This window comes from Manis javanica, chromosome 13 (genome assembly GCF_040802235.1).
Source record: "Manis javanica isolate MJ-LG chromosome 13, MJ_LKY, whole genome shotgun sequence".
Lineage (NCBI taxonomy): Eukaryota > Metazoa > Chordata > Mammalia > Pholidota > Manidae > Manis > Manis javanica.
This window is the reverse complement of record NC_133168.1, coordinates 92,059,802-92,078,464: the sequence shown is the minus strand read 5'-3', so window position 1 is coordinate 92,078,464 and position 18,663 is coordinate 92,059,802. Positions and strand designations below refer to the sequence as shown.

General features: G+C 52.9%; 1 protein-coding gene across 5 annotated transcripts; it reads right to left on the bottom strand.

The window, feature by feature from the left end:
• Positions 1–1,844: 1,844 nt before the first annotated feature.
• On the bottom strand, positions 1,845–13,058 carry LOC140845800 (ral-GDS-related protein-like). Of its 5 annotated transcripts, XM_073220883.1 has the most exons (13): positions 12,924–13,058; positions 9,152–9,216; positions 8,293–8,506; positions 7,904–8,058; positions 7,241–7,764; positions 6,273–6,488; positions 5,903–6,006; positions 5,348–5,417; positions 4,552–4,617; positions 4,142–4,210; positions 3,162–3,283; positions 2,947–3,053; positions 1,845–2,582 (listed from the first exon to the last, which is right to left on the bottom strand). In XM_073220883.1, exons 5-12 carry the CDS (start codon positions 7,751–7,753, stop codon positions 2,966–2,968), a joined length of 1,248 nt encoding a protein of 415 aa, XP_073076984.1. In that variant the 5' UTR covers positions 7,754–7,764; positions 7,904–8,058; positions 8,293–8,506; positions 9,152–9,216; positions 12,924–13,058; the 3' UTR covers positions 1,845–2,582; positions 2,947–2,965. The 5 variants fall into 5 exon arrangements, 4 of the variants coding, with proteins under 4 accessions (XP_073076984.1, XP_073076983.1, XP_073076985.1 ...); XR_012124710.1 differs by lacking the exons at positions 9,152–9,216; positions 12,924–13,058 and having other exon boundaries at positions 1,845–2,128; positions 2,285–2,582; positions 8,293–9,107; XM_073220882.1 differs by lacking the exon at positions 12,924–13,058 and having other exon boundaries at positions 9,152–11,893.
• Positions 13,059–18,663: the final 5,605 nt, after the last annotated feature.

Here is an 18,663-nt window from a genome sequence, read left to right as displayed (position 1 = left end):
AGCCCATGTCTTCATTGTGTCAATTAAATGAGGTCATTGTAAAATGTACCTTAGCTTGATAAAAGTCCCGACTTATTTTCTTTAACTTTACCCAGATGCTGGTTTTCTTCCTCTAGCCCTAATCAAATGATATGCAATGTAGACAAGTAATAATGGCAAGTAAGGAAAATAATCTGGAAGACTGATAAGAAACTTAGTGTCTCTTCAATGATAAGCATTTGGGGACCATTTAGCAGGTCTGCATCCCTGGCCCTTTGTCTCTCACCTGCCTATAAATTCCCTGTGCATCACCCCGGGGCTATCTTGTCCCCTCTGGGCAGGGGCAAGCCAGGAGCTGTGTCCTCTGCTTTATCTCTAAATAAAGACCTCGCACATGCTCTCCTACCTTGAGTGTTTGCAAAGTTCATTCTGTGAGCCTGTGAACAAGAACTCCATCATCAGCTTCTCTGAAGGGACCGAAGACTGGGAGCCCCTAGAGCCTGTGCCTGGGTGCACAGTAGCACACCACGGGCCAGAGGGCCCTGCCAACTCCCCAGAACACGCCGGGTGGGGAAGGTGCGCTGCAGCCCACAGCCATGTGAGCCTGGTGTCCCAGCACCAGCAGCCCAGGCTGTGTTGCGCTTGCGGCCCCTGCACACACCGGGGGAGGATGGACCGCTGGTCCAGTGACCACCCAGCAGGCCCAGGGCTGCTGCTTTGTTTTAGGGCCCAGAAGCTCTTCTGTGTCAGCTTGAGACTGGTGGGCCGTGCAGGATGACAGGTCTGACCTGTGCCACAGCCCTGCCAGGTACCCGCCTGCCCTTCTCCTGCCCAAACCTACCTCCCTATGTGGCTGGGGAGCCTGAGGTCATCCCTGGGACCACCATGTAGGCAGATGGCTCTGAGGGTGCTGTGCGCAGGGCCAGGGGAAGGAGGTAGGGGTGGCCTGCGTGTCCAGATTTTACCTCCTGTCACCTGGTCACCTGAGGCTGTCAGGAGGGCCCACGTCTGCTTCCCCAGTCCCAATCTGGGGCTCCACCTGCAGCATAAGGCCTGGAGAGTCTCTCCCTCCTGGAACCCCCCAAGGGGGTGTTTGTGCTGATCCTGGAGCTCTCCTCCAGGCCAGGCCTCCCCTCCTGGGAGGGTGAACACATCCTGAGAGTCCTGGGGGAGCGTGTGGGGAGATTCAGAGCCAAGTGCCTCGGCTCAGCCTCCCCAGCCATTTGTCACAGACATCAGGCCACTCAGCCAGGACCCAGGAGGAGGACACCAGGGGACTCAGACCAGCCTGGTTTGGGGATGGGAGGCTGAGGGGCACTATGGGGGAGGACTGGGAACCCGGGAGCTTTGGGGGGTGCTCTGAGGTGTAAAGCATGGAGAAAGTGGGCTCAGACAAAGCCCCCCCAGTGGAAGGCATGCACCTCTTGGAGGTGCTTTGAGAGACCAAGTTCAAAGTTTTTCGCAAAGGAATTTTCTGGAATGTGTGGAGCAGCTGTGCCTCATTAAATGGGACAGTGCTAGACTGGCGCACTGCAGCCCTGGGATCTACTTGGGTACATCTGCAGTGGTGTTCAAGATGTGAAGAGACACCCTGGGGTTTCTAATGAACAAGATTTGGTGTCTGATCATAATCTACAGGTGACAGGAAATAAGGTTCAGTTTCTGTTTGAACAGCCCTCCCCCGTGTTGCTGAGTTGTGCCAGCCTGGGGCTTGGAGCGCCCTGTTCTTCCTCAGCACCTTATGGGGGGAGGACAGAGCATGGAGGACAACCTGGCAGAGGTCAGGGCCCCCATGCGTCAGAGAGTTTGAGGCTGGGGTGGGGTGGGCTGGGGCACAGGATGTCCGCAGGAGGGGCAGAGCTTTCAGAAGAAAGAGCAGTGTGGTGGCAATCCGTTCAGCATTTATTATATTCTGCACAGGGATGACCCCAACCCCCAGGAACCATAAACCTCAGAGACAACACCCAGAGCACACTGCACCTGGGGAGGCTATTTCTCAGGGATGAGGGGAGGAAGTTGTACAGGGAGCTCCCCTGTAAGCAAGTCCCGGTACCCTGTGACAGTCGGCCACCCCTGCATCCTCGGATGCCTCCGCTGGGCATCAGGAGGCCATGGTCCCTCGCAGCACTGCGCTGAGTCTATTTCCATCCTGGGAAAGGCCGGGCCTCGTGAGAACAACACCCACCTGTTCCTGGAACCCTGTGGCTATGACTCAGTGGCTGACGGCGCCCAGGGACAAGTTGGTGTCATGGCGGGAGGCCACCTGTACGAAGGGGAACATCCTCCACACGGTGGGGCGGCTCACCTCTGTCCAACGGGCCAGAAGCAGAGGGGACGACACAGCACGAAGGTGGCCAGGTGCGCCGCAGCTACATACGGGTCCTTGAGGATGCAGCGGCAGCCTGGGGAGCTGCCCGAGTCTGCCGACGGAGGAGGTGCCAGAGCAGCTGCCCCGGCAGAGGCTCGGGATGAGCAGCGGGAGGAGGAGGAGCAGCAGGCAGGCTGGGGTCCTGGGGCGCCAGGTGCCGCCTGCCCGAAGGGGAAGAAGGTCTCCTCCACATGCAGCCAGGACACCAGCAGGGCCGAGGGCCCGATGACAGCAGCTACAGGGCCACGCGGGTGAGCAGAAGAGACAGGTTATCCCGGGTTCCCCCCATTATCCTGCTTCCACCCCATCCCCACTGCCCTCTGGGCTCCAGGCCCTGTGCAGAGGGTCCTGTCAATCACCAGCACCCAGGGAGTCCCTGTTACGGGAAGGCTTCTGAGCGTCACCTACTCACAGAGGAGGAAACTGGGTCCCAGAGGGGGCCGGGAACCACCCTTCAGTCTGGCACAACCGATCGGCAGTGGAGCGGGATTGCAGCCGCACCGGTCTTTAGGACGCCCCCACACCGTGCATGGCCCAAAGCTTCCCTGAGGCTGGGGAACAGCCCACCCCCTGCTGATTGCCCCAGCCCAGAAACTCACCTGGCCCTGGCCCATAAGTTTAAATCCTGAGGGACCTGAAGCACTTAAACAGTCCTTTTCTGCCTGCCCTCTGACCTGGGGGCTCCAGCTGGCAGGACAGGCCGTAGCTGCAGGACAGAGGGACACCTGTGAGCCCCTGGAGCCCCATGGCAGGGGACCCTTCCCCCAGAGCCTGCCGGCAGATACAGCCCACACCCCACTCCTGGCAGCCTCACCTCTGGTCCTCATGCAGGAGCTTCACTCTCCGGAAAAAGGACAGGAAGTGCTCCTTGGGCTCCAGGTCATACTGCCTGGCCAGGAACTTGTATGTGAGGAGCTCCACTACAAAGTCAGTGACCTGGGGCAGAGGAAGGACAGGATGCAGACGAGGAGGGGGGTGAGGAGTGGGGCACTGGGATGATCCCAAATCTATGCTCACAGAAACCTGCCTTCCTTCCAATGCCATCCAGCCTTGCCTGTTCCCACTGTTGGGTCTCCAGCTCCTCCTCCAGGAAGGTGGCCTTGATGCCTCCCAATCCCCCACCTTACAAAGCCTTTAGTCTCCTGAGCTCTCCGTGTCTTAACTCTCAACACACGTTAGACCCAGGGGATGGCCCAGACAAGGTCCTGTCCAGGGGGTCTTGACTACATCCCTCACCTTTCATGACTGGGCACTCAACTCTCTATTTTATACCATCACCCTGGAAGGCAGCAAGGTGGCAAAAGTACATTGAAACAGCCCCCTGAGCCCAGAATGAGGCCGGTACGTCCCCACCCTTTCTCAAGGTGGAGGACCGCCAGGGCTCTCCAAGGGGCAGGCCTGCCCAGAAACAGCACCCGGGCCTGGCCTGGGCTCGGGGCTACCGAGAAGCGGGAACTGCATTGGGGAGCTGAGGCCTCAGGCGGGAAGGCACTGCCAGCCCCCGATGTGCTTCCTGCTCTGAAGGAGCAGCATCCCTCCCCCTGGGCAGGGCCTGACGGGGAGACCAGTCCTGCCCACAGGCTTCCCCCTGGAGCCCTCAGCCCCGCCTGCCCTGGGGCCAGGACCGGGGCTTAGGTGGGCCCTTCTGGCAGTCCTCTCCAAGAAGCCCAGGTCCTGGGGTAGAGGGGGGACTCAGGAGGGGGTGACTGGTGCGGAGAGGTTCGGGCTCACTGGGGGCTCTCTCCTCGCTAAACCCCACCATCCTGCCCCCCTGAGCCCTGCCGGGTCACTCACATCCACATGATGTTCCTGTTGTTTCTCTAAGGCATCGTACAGGATCAGTGCGAGCGGCGGGATCATGCCCTGTGCGACCGGGGTGGGGAGGTGATGAGTCCCCACCTGCCTCAGGGGCGCCCACAGAGCCTCCCCTGAACCCCACACCCGCAGCCCCCAGCTCCCTTGGACCACCCTGTGCGGCCTCCCCCCTTCCCTTCGCCCTGCTCTCCCCTCCCGGGCCCTCCCAGGGCTGGCTTTTGGCCATTCCCAGGACCTGTGGGCCCGGCACCTGTCCTCCAACTTCCCCCTGTACCCAGCTGCTCTCGCCCCCCTTCTGGTCACACCAGAGCTGGCAGTTCAGAGCTGGTGGGACCAGGAGCAGGTGCAAGGTCACCCCACCGCCCTGACCCTGGCCACCCCACTCTCACCTGCTTCTTCATATCCTGGGATGCCCTGGGGGACTGGTGCCATTTCCTCACTATGGCCCTCGCGTCCTGCAAGGTGCACGACACTCAGGTGCTCATGCTCCCCTCCCACGTGCCTCCCACAGCCAGACCGTGGTGGATGGATGCCTTGCCCGAGCCCCCTGGCACCTACGGTATCCCCACCTCCAGCAGGCTCTCAGCCCAGAGCAACCCCACCTCCGGCACACACTCATACTCATGCGGGTCCTTGGGCCATGGACACCGCCATGAGAGGGTCAGGGGAGGCCCCTCTGCCTCCCAGGGTGCCCTGAGCACTCACTGTCACCCGGCAATCAGCACGGCTCCCCTCACATGACCAGGGGGGTGCACAAAGCTGAAGCACTTCTTGTGGTCTCTGAACCCTTGCTCACCTGGGAGGCCCGCCCGCCAGGCTGACGGCAACCCTCCATGTACACATGGGGAGCCTGAGGCCACAGAGGGGTCATGACAGGCTCAGGGGACCCAGGGGAGAAGCCGACCTTGCTCAGCCACAGGCCCCAACCCTGCTGCCGACGCCACACCAGCCCCAGCCCTGACCGGGGGACTGTCCCCTGGGTCCTCAGTGGATGTCAGGCCCGCAGTCAAGTAGAACAAGGGAGGGAGACAGACGAGGCCCTCATGGGCCTGGGGGACCCTACTTTCCCTATCAACTTCCCCTGCACACCCCGCACTCCTCGAGTCTTTCCCAAAGCTGTGCCGCAGCGCAGCAGAGGATTTGCCCCAAGAACCCCTCCCTTCCAGACATCCAGCCCCCATTTACCTCGAGGAGCTGCTTCCCTTTAAGCCCCTTGTTCCTCTTTTTAAGTTTTCTGTAGATCCAGGAGCTCTTCCTACGGGGAGGGGAGAGGAGGAGGGACACATGCGGCCAGCAGGCGGAGAGTCTCGGGGCCGACCCCTTTTCCCAGGGATCCTAGAAGGCCCACTACCCCACAGGAGGCTTCCCACCACGGCCCTGAGCCCTGGAAATCTGTGGCCTGCAGAGGGGGCTTCATGTTTCCACCCAGGGCCTCCATTCCCTGTTCTCCCGGGGGCGAATCTGCTTTGGGCCAGGTCGCTGTCCTTGGGGCAGAGACCTCCTGCTGCAGAGCACAAGCTCCAGATCTCCAATGGGCTTCACCCCACACCTGACATTGGAGGAAACTGATTCCTGCACGGGTACCCCTGGCCTAACCCACAGGGAGCCAGAAGAGCCCGCCATCCCCGCCCCTATGCTCTGCCACCTCCCAGGAAGTCTCAGCACACTGAGGGACACCGCAAGATGTAGGCGTGTCCCTGTCCACTCAGGTGCCCCGGTCCCAGGGACAGGACTACCCACCAGGAAACATGTCCCCAGGTGTTCTCCAGGCGACGTACATGAGGGTGCTGCAGGGCGACGATGATGGCACGGAAGGACCCGAAATTTCTGAGAGCCAGACACTCCTGGGAGGGAAGACAGAGCTGAGAGCGTGGCCTGCTTCTCTGCTCTATCCCCCTATGAACTCCTGTCCTTAGGAAGATAGACACCCAGGGAGCCCAGCACACCTGGTACCTGCTGAGCAGCCCTCCTGGGTGGAGGACTGTGGCTCAACCCAAGGAAGGGTCCAGGGATGGCTGTCCCACCCCCGGGGCCTGCTAGTCCAGGTCCACAGGCACCCATCCTGAGAGCTGGCAAAGGAGGGGACCCCGGGGGCCGTCCCATGACAGACCTTGGCCACCTGGATCCAGAACTCCACCACTCGGGCCCTGTCCTGGGCTGTCGTGCTCGGGCCCCCGAGGCAGGAGGAGATGACAAAATGAAACGTGGTACCAAAGTGCTTGATGACGTTAAGGATGTTGGGGTTCAGGAGTACAATGGATTCCCTCAGTGGATGTCTCTCTACATAGACCTTGCATTCACCACGTTCAACCCTACTGTACAGCTCCTGGGGATGACAAGAGGTGTCATCCAGCTGTGCCCCTGGTGCCCCTGTTCCCAGGCTGGGTCACTGGTCAGAGCTGGGGCACAGGCAGCTGGGGATGTGCTGTGAGCCTTGTGGCCATCCAGACTTCAGACCCCGTCCACTGAGGCGCCCAGGACCAGATGCACAGGACCCCAGAGTGATGGGACACAGAGGGGCTTTGCTCACAGGCACCCTCACTCACGTCTTCCCTGAGGCACAAGGCGGCTCACCCTGCCATCCTGGGGCATCTGCCTCTCATGCTGCCACCCCGTGGATCCCGATCCCCACTCAGGTGCAGTTTCCCCTGAAACAACTCCACCCAGGGCCTTTGTTGGTGTCTGTGTCTCCCACGCAGTCAGGTCCATGGCAGGGGCCTCTGAAGTGCGGAGGCCATAGGAGCCTGCCAGGCCAATGGCCCGAGGACCTAAGGCCCTGGCAGCACCTCCCTGAGCACCCCTCCCCTGCCCTGCCCCTCCCAGCCCAGCCAGGCTCTGCACACCTTCCCTCCGCTCCTTCTCATTGGTCTGTAAGGATCCCTAAGGGCCAGCCATACTGTCCCCATGTGGTCAGTAAGGGCATAGGGGTGAGGAGAGTCTCCCAGGGCACATGCTGAATCCGTGGGGAAGCTGGGACATGTGCCCAGATCACAGGAGTCCACGTCGGAATGGCAGGTCTGGGGCAGCCCGTGACACAGGGAAAGCCCACCCCCGACCCTGAGATCCTGCTCCGCTCACCGCACACATCAGGGTCAGCTGCTCGGCCACCAGGCGTGGGGCAAATGCCAGGATGGTCTGCTCCTCCTCCTTCGGCAAATCCCGGGTGCTCACGGTACAGGGGCTGGTGGGCTCCAGGACCACCTGTGGCTCTGCCCGGCCCTGTGCCATTCCTGCAGGTGCCATGGGCCCCGTGCCCGAGGACTCATGGGGCTCCAGTTCGGGGCCTGAGACCACTCCTGTAATATCCCAGGGGCTCGCAGCACTGGGGCTGGTGGGCTCTGGATCTGGAACTGGCTCTGCCACGCCTGGTGCCATTCTAGCGAGTGCCCTGGGCCCCAGGCCCGAAGGCTCATGGGGCTCCAGTTCAGGGCCTGGCCCCTGGGCTGAGGCCTCTGCTGGGACATCCTCCGGCTCTGCAGGGGCTGAAGCAGGTGACACTGGCCGTCGCTCCAGCACAGGGGTCTCAGGGAGCTCCTGGACGGGCTCTAGCCATGAAGTCGGCCCTCCCCGTGTCTCTGGAGCCAGGTGCATCTGCCGTAGGTCTGGACGAGGACACAGAGAAAGGGTCACCCCGGGGCTGATTCCCCGCGCCTTATAATCACAGAAGAGCCCACACTGCCTTGAAGGGAACCCCAGTCCGGGAAGCCCACCCTACATGGTCCTCTGGCCGCAGCCCCTCACCTTCCAACTCTGCCACCGTGGGCCCCAAGTGCTCCTCCTGGACCAAGTGGTGGAGGACTCAGCCCACCAGGGTGGATGAAAGCTGGCTGGCATCGATGGCGCAGGGCACATGCTCGGGCTCCCAGGCAAGGCGCCTAGCCCATCCAATCCTGGGGCTGGGGTAAGGCCGGGGGGTGGCAGAGTGAGAAGCCTGGTCCTTCCAGCCACACTGCCCTCCGGGTCCACCCTTGTGTGGGCCTGGCAACTGTGCCCTCCCCTGCCTGTCCAGGCACCTGCCCGTCCTCCTTCCTGACCCTGCGTGTTTGTCCTGGGACCCCATCCTCTCCCATCCTCCCGAATAGGAAGTCCCCAGTTGTCAGGCCGCCCATGGGATTCCAAAGATGACTGACCTGCTAGGCTCTGCTGTGGGCTCCTGGGGCTCCAGCTCAGGGCCTGCCAGGGGGGCTAAGGCCACTGCTGGGACATCCTCTGGCTCTGCAGGGGCTGATGCAGGTGACACCGGCTGTCGCTCCAGCACAGGGGTCTCAGGGAGCTCCTGGACGGGCTCTAGCCACCATGCCGGCCCTCCCCGTGTCTGTGGAGCCAGCTGCATCTGCCGTGGGTCTGAAGCAGGACACAGAGAAAGGGTCACCCTGGGCCTTATTCCTCGCGCCTTACAATGACAGAAGATCCCTCACTGCCTTGAAGGGAACCCCAGTCCGGAAAGCCCACCCTACATGGATCTCCTACCTTGCGGTGCTGAGCATCGGGGTCCGTGGCACTGACGAAGTTAGAGGCACACATCGAGTGAGTAAAGGAAGTAAACAGCACCCTTGCCTCACCCAGAGGCTGGGGCGGCCCGGAGAAGCAGGCTGGAAGTCAGGCAGACAGAAAGAGAGACACTCCTCGTGGATACCCAGTCGGGCTGTCGGGGTCTGATTCCAGACACGCGGGCCTTTGAGAAGCCGCTGAAGTGCATCCTCAGCCTAGACTCTCGCAGGTGCCCACGGCCTTCCTCAGTCCCTCGCATCCAGGGAGATGCCTCTGAAGGGGAATCCTGGCCTCCACTCAGGTGACTTTCCCGGCTCCCAAGGGAGACGGGGGATCCACTGAGGGAGACGCAGGGGAACCTGGCGCTCGAGACTTTCAGATCGGCAGCCGGGCTAGTCCCACTTAAGTGGCTGACGAGCGCCCGATGTTGTGGTCCATAGATGGCTTCCTTCTATAAGGACAGTGAAAGAAAAGGCAGGCTCGGATGCCTATACTCACCTCCGAAGTTATCCCGGACGAGCCCCCAAAAACGATGCAGCTTCTCACACCACAAGGGTATGAAACTAGAAATAAATCACGCAAATAAAATGAAAAAGCCTACCACCGCATGGCGGATTCACAACATGCTCCTAAACAACCAACGGATCAATGACCGAATAAAAACAGAGATCAAGCAATATATGGAGACAAATGACAACAATAAAAATTGAACTACGCAAAATTGGTGGGACACAGACAAGGCGGTGCTAAGAGGGAAGTATATTGCAATACAGGTCTCCCTCAGGAGAGAAGAACAATCCCATATGAACAGTCTAAACTGAAAACTATCACAACAAGAAAAAGAAGAGCAAATGGGGCCCATAGTCAGCAGGTGGAGGAACACAATAAAGATTGGACCAGAAATAAATAAAACTGAGGAGAATGAAACAATACAAAGAATCGATGAAAGCAGAAGCTGATTCTTCGAGAAAATATACAAAATTGATAAACCCCTAGCCAGACTAATCAAGAAAAAAAGAGAGCCTGCACACACAAACAGAATCAGAAATGAGAAAGGAAAAATCACTACAGAAACACAAAGAATTAGGAGAGAATACCATGAAAAATTATATGCCAACACACTGGATAACCTACAAGAAATGGACAACTTTCTAGAAAAATGCAACCCTCCAAGGCTAACCCAGAAAGAACAGAAAATCTGAACAGACCAATGACTAGGAACAAAATTGAACTGGTAATCAAAAAACTACCTAAGAAGAAAACACCTGAACCAGATGACTGCACTGCTGACTTTAATCAAACATGTACTGAAGATCTAATAGTCATCGTCCTTAAACTTTTCCAAAAAGTAGAAGAACCAGCAATACTTCCAAACTCATTCTATGAGGCCAGCATCACCTTAATACCAAAACCAGGCAAAGACACCACAAAAAAAGAAAGTTACAGAACAATATCGCTGACAAACATACATGCATAAATACTCAACAATCCACCTCTAGGAATTTACCCTAAGAATGCAGCAGCCCAGTTTGAAAAAGACAGATGCACCCCTATGTTTATCACAGCACTATTTACAATAGCCAAGAAATGGAAGCAACCTAAGTGTCCATCAGTAGATGAACGGCTAAAGAACATGCGGTACATATACACAATGGAATATTATCCAGCCATAAGAAGAAAACAAATCCTGCCCTTTACAACAACATGGATGGAGCTAGAGGGTATTATGCTCAGTGAAATAAGCCAGTCAGAGAGAGGCAAGCACCAAATGATTTCACTCATATGTGGAGTATAAGAACAAAAGAAAAACTGAAGGAACAAAACAGCAGCAGAATCACAGAGACCAAGAATGGACTAACAGTTACCAAAGGGAAAGGGACTGGGGAGGATGGTTGTGGGAAGGGAGGGTTAAGCAGGAAAAAAGGGGCATTGCTTTTAGGAGACATAATGTCGGGGGGGGGCATTAGGTGGGCTGTACAACACAGACAAGACAAGTAGTGATTCTATAGCATGTTACTACACTGATCGACACTGATTATAAACGGTAAGTGGGGGTCACTTGACGATCGAGGGAGTCTAGTAAACATAATGTTGCTCATGTAATTGTAGATTAATCATACAAAAAATTATAACAACTGAATAAAAAATAAAAATAGAAACTATTATCATTTAAATTTTAAGGAGGGATTAAACAATTTCCAGACAAGCAAAAGCTGAGAAAATTTAGCTCGCACCACCCATCTCTACAGTGTATTTTGCAGGGACTGCTATAGATGGAAGTGTTCCTAAGGTTAAATAGCTGTCACCAGAGGTAATAAAGAGGGACATACAAAGAGTACAGAATACCATACCTAGTATACAAAGAATGAGGAGGGGAAAAAAAAAACAACCTTTAGATTGTCTTTGTAATAGCATACTTAAGTGAGTTAAGCTAGATTCTTAGGTAGTAAGGAAGGTACCCTTTACCTTTTGGTAACCACGAACTAAAGCCTGCAATGGCAGTAAGTATATACCTATCGATAATCAGCCTAAATGTAAATGGTCTGAATACACCAATCAAAACACACAGTCACTGAATGGATAAAAAATAAGACCCATGTATATACTGTCTACAAGAGACTCACTTCAAACCCAAAGACATACACAGACTAAGAGTGAAGGGATGGAAAAAGATATTTCATGCAACTAATAGGGAGAAAAAAGCAGGTGTTGCAGTACTTGTATTGAGCAAAATAGACTTTAGAACAAAGAAAGTCACAAGAGACAAGGACGGATATTATGTAATGATAAAAGGGGGTCAATCCAACAAGAGGATATAACCATTATAAATATCTAGGCACCCAACAGAGGAGCACCTACATATGTGAAACAAATACTAACAGAATTGAAAGGGGAAATAGAATGCAATGCATTCATTTTAGGGGACCTCAACACTCCACTCACTCCAAAGAACAGATCAACCAGACAGAAAATAAGGACACAGAGGCAGTGAACAACACATTACAACAGATGGACCTTACACATCTACAGAACTCTCCACTCAAAAGCAGCAGGATACACATTCTTCTCAAGTGCACATGGAAGATTTTCAAGAATAGATCATATACTAGGCCACAAAAAGAGCCTAAGAAAATTCGAAAAGATTGAAATTGTACCAACCAGCTTCTCAGACCACAAGGGTATGAAACTAGAAATGAAATACACAAAGATGACGAAATGGCCTACAATCACATGGAGGCTTAACAACATGCTCCTAAATGACCAGTAGATCAATGACCAAATAAAAACAGAGATCAAGCAATACATGGATAGAAATAATCACAATAATTCACACAACGCAAAATCTGTGGGACTCAGCGAAAGCGGTGGTAAGAAGGAAGTAGGCGTACCTCAAGAAAGAACAACAATCCCATATGAACAGTATAAACTCACAATTAACTGAACTAGAAAAAGATGAACAAATGAAGCCCAAAGTCAGGAGAAGGAGGGACATAATAATGATTTGAGCAAAAATAAATAAAATTGAGAAGAATAAAACAACAGAATGAATGAAAGCAGGAACTGGTTCTTCGAGAAAATAAACAAAATAGATAAACTCCTAGCCAGACTTATCAACAAAAAAAGAGACTACGCACATGAACAGAATCGGAAATGAGAAAGGAAAAATCACTAGTGACACCACTGAAATATGAAGATTAGAGAATACTATGAAAAATTATATAGTAACAAACAGGACAACCTAGAAGAAATGGTCAGCTTTCTAGGAAAATGCAACCTTCCAAGGGTGACCTAGGAAGAAACAGAAAATCTGAACAGACCAATGACCAGCAAGGAAACGGCACCGGTAATCCCAAATGACAGGGACGACAGGAGCCTCAGGAAACAGTTGTTAATCCTGGAGGCGCTGCGTCCGGCGGCCTCTCCCCCGCAGCCCGTCCGCGGGTCCCACCGACCCTCGGCTCGCCCGGCCCTCGCCCCCGAGGCCGCCGACTGAAAACGGCGCACAGGGCAAGACGCCCGCCGGCCTCCCCGTCTGCGCGGCACGGCCCGCCCCCTCCGCCTGCGAACCCGGCCCGCGCGGCAGTGTCACGTCGGCGGCGGGGCCCCACGCCGGGCCCCGCGAGTCCACCACCCGCGTCGGCCGGCCCCCGGCCCCGCGAGGCCTGCGGGCCCGCCGAGCCCCTCGCACGGCCGCCCCCTCACCGGTCCGCCGCTCCCGCAGGCGGAGGCTGGGGTCCACGCGCCCCCTCCGGGGCCCGCGGCGGCGTACCTTCCGACTCGCAGAGCCGTCGCTGTCGCCTTCATCCCTGAAGCGGGGCCCGCTCTGGACGCTCCGCAGCAGGTACGACGGTGCAAGGCTGGAGGAGGCAGAGCTGGACGAGCGCAGGTCCGGCCGGGGCGGCGGCTCGAAGTCCGGGCCGATCGCCGGTGCCGCCTGGGCTTGCGCGCCGGGAGGAAGGCGCATCGAATACAGCGGCGGTCCACCATCTGGGCTCCGCCGGACTCGCTGCGCGGACGGGACGGCGGACCGGAGCACGGACTGAACAGCGTGGGCAGCTCCGCCAGGCGGAGCTCGCAAACCTACTGACTCTTCAAACGGCCGCTTCGGCGCCTGCAGCTACTACGCAGCCGCCGGAGACGTTTCCTGCGCGCGCGCCCAGTGGCTACCTGCCCCGCCGAACCGCTCCCTCATTGGCTTCCAGTGCTGTCAGTCGGGGGAGGGCCTGAGCCTTGTTCCCCCCGCTCACTGGCCGCGGCGGCCTTCCCGCGGAGGCGGGGATGCGCGGGAAGCTGCACGCTCATTGGTCGCGAGACCTGTGAGGTGGGAGCTCTCATTTTGTTTCATGTACTTACTAATTTTTCTTGACATGACCCACGTGTTATTATTTGTTTATTTATTTATTTCCGTGTCATTAGTACACAGTCACATGAGCAACAATGTGCTTACTAGATTCCCCCCATTATCAAGTCTCCCCACACACCCCATTACAGTCACTGTCCATCAGCGTAGTGAGATGCTAGAGTAATTACTTGTCTTCTCTGTATTTACTGCCTTTCTCGTGTCCCCCCGCTATATTATGTGTGCTAATCATAATGCCCGTTTTCCCCCTTATTTCTCCATTCCCACCCACCTCTCCAGTCCCACTCCGTTTGGTAACTGTCAGTCCATGCTTGGGTTCTTTTAGTCGGCTCCTGTTTTGTTCCTTTAGAAAGATATCTAGAAAATCTCCAGGCACTTGAAAATTAAGTAACTTAATAACACGTGAGTTCTTTACAATAGCCAAGGAATGGAAACAACCTAAGTGTCCATCAGTAGATGAATGAATAAAGAAGAGATGGTGCATATACACAATGGAATATTATTCAGCCATAGGAAGAAAACGAATCCTACCATTTACAACAACATGGACGGAGCCAGAGGGTATTACGCTCGGGGAAATAAGCCTGGCGGAAAAAGACAAGTATCATATGATTTCTCTCATCTGTGGGGCATAAGATCAAAGCAAAAACTGAGGGAACCACAACGGACTCACAGAACCCAAGAACGGACTGACAGTTACCAAACGGAAAGGGACTGGGGAGTGTGGGTGGGGACGGAGAAGGGGAATGAGGGGCATCGGGATCAGCACACATAATGCAGGGTGGGGAGCGGGGAGGGCGATACAACACGGAGACAACCTGTAGTGACTCTACAGCGTCTCACTACTTCCCTGAATCATTCTAACATCTTAGATTGCAAATACTTGGTTGGGCCATTTTTTTTCTCGGAATACAGACAGGTTTTTTCTGGTTCAGTTTCCTATGTATTGCAGATGATAGCTGTCTGTATTATGTGAGAACAATTTTATTAGTAAAATAAACAGTGACTATTTTTTTTTCCATAAGTATTTTTTTTGTCATGTGTTGAATGGTCGTTGTGTACAAGATGATGTAATAGATGGAATTGAATGAGAGAAAAATGATTCAAACGTGAATCCTGCCGGGAGATGAGTTGTGCACACATAAACAACTGATAGGTCGTAGGAAGGGTTAAATGCCTTGGAGAAAAATGGGGTCCTGTGGTGGCTGGTAAGGTGGGCCTTGCAAATGGGCGGTTGTTCTCCCAAGGTTTCATCATAACATTTTCAAATGCTCAGTGAAATCGGCAGGATTCCACATGGAACACTCCAACGCCTACCACCTAGTTTCTGCTACTTCATATTGTTATTATACCTGATTGATCATCTGTCCATCGGCACATCCATCTTTCTATCTCTCAGTCTGTGTTATTTTTAAAATTTGGAATGATGGGCTGGCATTCATAAAGGTGTGAAAATAGGGCAAGCATCAGTTTCTCAGAGTGATGTGTAAGTCAAAGTACAGGTAGGGAAGTATGTATGAAATACTGAATGATAGATGTAGGAAATACACACAGAGTCGAAGCATAGGTGGGGACGTTATTGTCACAGTGAACTTGGACTTTACACATATTAGGGAAATAATAGTGTATTAGAGACCGAATTTTTCAGTGAAATTGTATCTTTGTGTTTGTGAAAAAAGAAATGGATTACAAACTAACATACAGAATTTGGTAATATATGGAACAGGCTACATAATTGGCATGAATATGAATTGATATGAATAGTAGGCATTTACAAAATATTTAGCTTTTTGCTTGGCCTGTTTAAAACTTAACTTTCATGACCAGCATCCTAGGAATAGAGTGATTTAAACAAAGATTGTTATTGATCATAATTCTCCTGTTTTTGGAAAATGAGGAATTCTGAAGTTGAAGTTAGCAACCTTAAAATATATTCAGGGCAGTTTTGATGGAAAGTTATGTTGGCTCTAAAAGATGGTTTAAAATTTCCGTGTCGGGTCTAAGGTTGCATAGCTAAATACTCGATACGCTTGATAGCTTTCTACATTGTAATACATCTTTACGGACTAAGCCCGGTATGGGAATGAAGATTATAAGGGGATGTTTCAGCAGACGCAGAGGACGTTGGATTTGTACAGATTAAACCCGAAGTTGATACCAAGCAGACAGACATCACTGAATGTTTTCAAAATACTGGGAGTGTTTCTGACGAGGAGCTCGTGGTGTCCTGAAGGGCTAAGGCAGGTAGAGCTATTGTGGGGTATCAAAAGGCACAGTCATTGATGTATTCACAGTTAGTCCTTTCAGAAATAACAAGTGTTGAAGAAATGTAAAAAGCTGTTTGACTAGTATGTTTATAGCTATAAAATTTTAGTTATAAGACACCCTGCTGGGAGGTGGGGGAAATGGGTAAGTTACTACCTTCCGTGGGGACAAAATAGAAAGTAAAATGGAGAAAATGTTACATCGATAGGGATGATGCCGCCTTAACGCTGAATGCTTTTTTCCCCTTACACCGCGGGAGGGTGCCTGTTGGCAGTCAGTCAGCTTCAGAATTCCTTAACTTTAGCTTGCATGCTTTCTAAGTTGCAGTTTTAAGGAAAAAATCTGAGACGTATGGTTATTGTGCCGTGTGATTCCCCTGAATAGTGGACATGTTCTTGGGTTCTGTCAGATGCTGACTGTATTCATCCAAAAATCCTACTGACTTCTTGTGATAAAATTATGGAGATACTTTACGCAAAGACAAGCCCCTGCTGGCTTTGGTTCTTAGGCCAGCCATGACTTGCACCTGTGTGTATGTAAAAGCAGAAGAGAAAAAGGAAAACACACAGCCTCAGAAACCAGGAGCTGAGATGGATTCTTGTGCAATTGGCCACTCAGAGCCCCCAGTTAGGCCTCGTTAACACTGCCCGCCCCCATTTGTGTTTCAAATAAGCATTCGCAGAGGTCTGGGAGGAGGAGTAATGAAATCTGAGAGAGAAAATGAAGTGTGACAGTATTTCAGAATCTAAGGAAATGCACCCGCAGGTTCCTGCCCTGAGTTCTTTGTGCCCCTTAACTGTGTGAATGCACCCTGGGATTGGAAATGGGGACACCACCACACCCCCGCCCACACCCCTGGGTCACGGGCCCTAACTAAGCTTGTTTCTGGGTGGCTTCCTGGGACTTTCAGGGACTCACTTTAAAAAATGACATTGAATTTTATGAAGCATACTTTCACGTCTGTGACCTGCCTTTTGCCCAGAGGCTCCCCTCTCCCGGTGTGGTGTCCCTGTTCCCGCGGGCTGGTATTCTGTTACTCTGGCCTGAAGCGAGTTAGCAGCCAGCTGAGCTGCACCAGTTACATCGCCTGGCCGCTGACAGGAGCATAGTGACGTGTTGGAGCATGTTTATTGTGCATACGAACTGGAATGGCACTAGGACCGTGTGCCTGTGTTGGCTTAAACACTGGAATTTTATGCCCCTTCCGCCTTCCATCAGCTGGTAGCTGTTGGATTTTACAGTTATGCATTCGGGCTACAAATAGAGTAATAGTATTTTTGTTTGGCCAGATGTGGGGTGTGACCTTTGACATGGTGCTTGGCTGTGCCTGGGGATTTGATTCCTTCAGTTTAGGTGAAATTCCCTGCTTTGCTTCCTCTGATAGGGGAATACGCACTTTGGCTCTTTCCACTAGAGGTGGAGGAAGACAGGAAGAGTACAACTGGAACACACAGAGGGTATTCATTATTTTACTGGGTGTGATTCAGTTGGCGGGCTTTTCGTGGGAGTGTGAGCCTCCTGCGGCCGTTAGTTCTGCATACTGAGAAAGCGCTGTAATCACACTCAGTTTTCTTTGCTCTGTATCTAATTTTTGACCAGTCTGGGAGGACGAGTCCCTGCCTTTTCGTGGTGCCTTTGGTGCCGGGGTTCTTGTTCATCGAGCCAAAGAATGAACTTCGCAGACACTCAAGGTAGGAGAACAAGGTTAAAGGCTTTAATTTAGAATCAAGGTGAGAGGACAGAGCTCCTAGCTCACGCCAGCAGGGGACCTGAGAGTCCGTGGTTGGCTCGTTGTCTAGGGGATGTACGCGCAGTTGAGGATTTTCAGGAATGGGGGTAAAGGGCTACAGGTGCAGACTTGTTAAGTGGTCCCAGAATGCTCATTTTTGATGAGTAACAGAAGAAATTTGCTGCTGTGATTCTTTCTCAGGATAGCAGTGTCCCTCTGCGAGCATGTCAATTAAGACCGCCTGGCCTGCGCCCAAGGTGGGCTGGGTGGTTGCCTGTTTGCTAAAGTGTGTTAAGAATCTTACTTCTTAACTTTTTGAGATGTTTATAGCGCTTGTTTACTAAATGAATCTTTTGCTCAGGTTGCGGATTACTTGGTTAGGATCAGAGAAATAAACACAGCATATAGGTACAGTGACAAATAAGCTGGGCCTTTTGGCAAGCTAAGGTAAATTTTAGTGTCATGATCTAACTGATACAGAGAAGTCCCAGGTTATGCTGAGAGACTCTTCATCTGCAGAACACGCAGACGTTCCAGGCCGAGTCGCTCCTGGCCTTTTGAGCTTGAACTGATTTCACGGAAGAATGTCTATATTCTACTCTGGTATCTTCACCCTGGAGAGTTAGTGTGACTGACTGCGTAATGCTTATCACAGAGTTTCGCTAGGGACTCCTTCGCACATTGTTACGTTGTTCTGACTGTAATGATCTTGCTCTGCTTTTTCTCTGGAGGCCCTCACCCTACTCTGCCTAAACCCACGGTCCCTTGTCTCACCAACACCAAATTCAGAAAGGTGCTCTTACCTCTAAGTAACTCTTGTTATTTTCCAGAGGCCCCCTGGAACATGCCAGAGGAATTTTTTCTCCTCATTAGGGAAAATTTGGCTAATTTGGCTTACATTTATCTCAGCTGTATTTACCTGGAAAGCACTGTCAAAGGAATAATGCTAAACTTTATTCAGTATTTTACATTACAGATATTTCCAAATATCCTTATATCCACTGTCTTATTGTAGATCCACTTCTCCTCAGCTCTTTAACCATTGTAAATGGCAAGTCTTTTGTTATTTATAGTTTATTACTCCTAAACTGGCAAAGAACTAGATGCCAGCAGCGGTGCGTATCTGGGGGCGAGGTCGTGTCTGTTACAGGTCCT